Source organism: Chinchilla lanigera, unplaced genomic scaffold (assembly GCF_000276665.1).
Source record: "Chinchilla lanigera isolate Chin_1 unplaced genomic scaffold, ChiLan1.0 scaffold00063, whole genome shotgun sequence".
NCBI classification, from domain to species: domain Eukaryota; kingdom Metazoa; phylum Chordata; class Mammalia; order Rodentia; family Chinchillidae; genus Chinchilla; species Chinchilla lanigera.
In genome coordinates, this window is record NW_004955464.1 from 4,439,363 (window position 1) to 4,441,403 (window position 2,041).

At 62.7% G+C, this 2,041-nt stretch overlaps 1 protein-coding gene across 1 annotated transcript in view; it reads right to left on the bottom strand.

The window, feature by feature from the left end:
* Positions 1-443, bottom strand: part of Pcsk9 (proprotein convertase subtilisin/kexin type 9) — a 15,223-nt gene extending 14,780 nt beyond the window's left edge. The window contains exon 1 of the mRNA XM_005398505.2: positions 24-443. Coding sequence (XP_005398562.1) covers positions 24-230 — 207 coding nt within the window. The 5' untranslated portion in view covers positions 231-443. The remainder of the gene's footprint in view (positions 1-23) is intronic.
* Between the last annotated feature and the right edge of the window lie 1,598 nt (positions 444-2,041).

Genomic DNA, 2,041 nt, shown 5'->3' on the forward strand with positions numbered 1-2,041 from the left:
GGCGCCGCGCAGCCCGCGCGCACCTTGGCGCAGCGGTGGAAGGTGGCGCCGGGCACGTGCGGGGCCGCGTCGGGCAGGCCATCCTCCTCCGACTGGAAGGCGAGCGCCAGCTCCGCGTAGTCGCCGTCCTCGTCCTCCGGGGCGCCGGCCCTCGCGGGGCCCAGCAGCAGGAGCAGCAGCAGGAGCAGCAGCAGCGAGCACCAGGGCGGCGCGGGCCCGCGGGTGCGCATCACGGCGGCGGCGCGGGACCGGCCCGGGCGGAGGACCAGGCGCGCCCGGCTGGAAGCTGGGCCTCTGTCCGGCGGGAGAGTCCGGGCCTCGACGCCCGCCGAGCCTTCTAGGGTGTGGGCGCTCGACGCCCGGGGGCCGGGAGATCACGCCACCGGAGCCCCATCGGACGATCCTATCTGATTAAACATTAACGGAGCCCCGGGACGGGAGGATCAGGTTTCGGCCTTGCCTCCCCAAACAGCGTCAGATTACGCTCAGAGGGAGGAAAAACCAATCTCAACCCCTAATTGGGCTGGAAGCCGCCTGCTCAGGAGCCCTGCGAGGCCCACCTCCTCTTCGCTCGCTGTCCGCCGCCCCCGCCTCTCCTCGTGCCTGGTGACCCTGCCTAATCCGTCCGACTGCAGAAGCCTCGCTGCCCGCTGACTTCCTTCCAACCGCCTTCACTTGGCATCCTCCGACTCGCCTGGATCCCTCCTCATCAGTGCTCTGACCTCACCGGCAGTGTGCCTTCAAAACACTGCTTTGATGGGCAGCCTGCAGGCTTCGGAGGGCTTTATTCTGCAAGGATTTTGTTTTGAAAGCTGCAGAGGCATCCTGTAGATGCGCTCACAACTCCCTTGTAGGCACAAGCTCCACACAATCCAGTTAGAAGGTCACTTTCACACACCATGCCTGGAGCTCAACGGGACGAATGTCCCGCAAACCTCTGCTGTGTACCAGGCAGGAGGGTGTGGCAAGAAAGGGCCGCTCGGGCCTCCGATGGCACACGTGGCACAGCATGGGGCACGCTTCCCAGGATGGAAGAACAAGGAGGGCGCGAGGGTCCCTCTTGGCAGGGGCTCAGCTGATTCTCAGGTTGGATTCCCGGTGTTGAGTCTCAAGTTGCTGCCTGCCCACCTGATTGGCATAGACTTCACTCCCCAGAGCCATGGACCAAGCACTGCTGTCCCAGTGGGTTGGCAGGGACCTCCTGGAGTGCGGACAGAACCACTTCGCGGGTCTTTCTGTTTATCCCCTGGAGGCCTTGCTTGCCGATGTCTGGAAGCCTCCTCACAAAGAACGCTCCTTCGGCAAAAAGGCTGGCAGGAGGCCCCGCCCCACTTCTCAGGGGCTCCTGGTGGCGCAGAGCAGGGGCGCAGGTGTTCTCTGCTGAGGATGTGCGTCTGGATGGAGGTGAGGGAGAGAAGCCCTGCAGCTGCCCCGGGCTCCGCAGCAGATGAAACCAGAGGGGCAGTCGCTTCTCATCCCACACCCTCCGCTGCACTCTGCCAGGGCCAGCCCCAGCCGGGCTCCTGCCAATCCCGGCCTCCATCGACCACCCCCGGCTCCTTGTGTCCCCCACATCCTCTGTCCATATCCACCCCCTGCCCTGGCCGCTCATGCCCAGCTGACACCCCACAGGCTCAGGCAGCCAAGCTCCAGTGCCTACTGTGATAAGCACATGATCCTCCCGCCCCTTACCATCTCCCCAGGGGAAATCGGTTGCCCAGAGCAGTGGGTTGACTACAGCCCCTCCCCCTCCTAACTCCTGGCACCTGTGAATGTGATCCCATTTGGAAACAGGGTCTCTGCAGACCTGATTAAGCTAAAAATCTGGAGGAGCTGGGTATTTAGCTCACTGGTAGAACACTTGTCTAGCAAGCTGGAAGCCCTGGGTTCCATCCTCAGCATCAAAAATTTAAAAAGCTAAAAAAAAAATCTCGAGATGAAGCCAGATGTGGTGGTGCACACCTGTAATCCCAGCACTCAGGAGGCTGAGGCAGGAGGGTCACTGTGAGTTCGAAGCCAGCCTGGGCTACATAGTGAGACC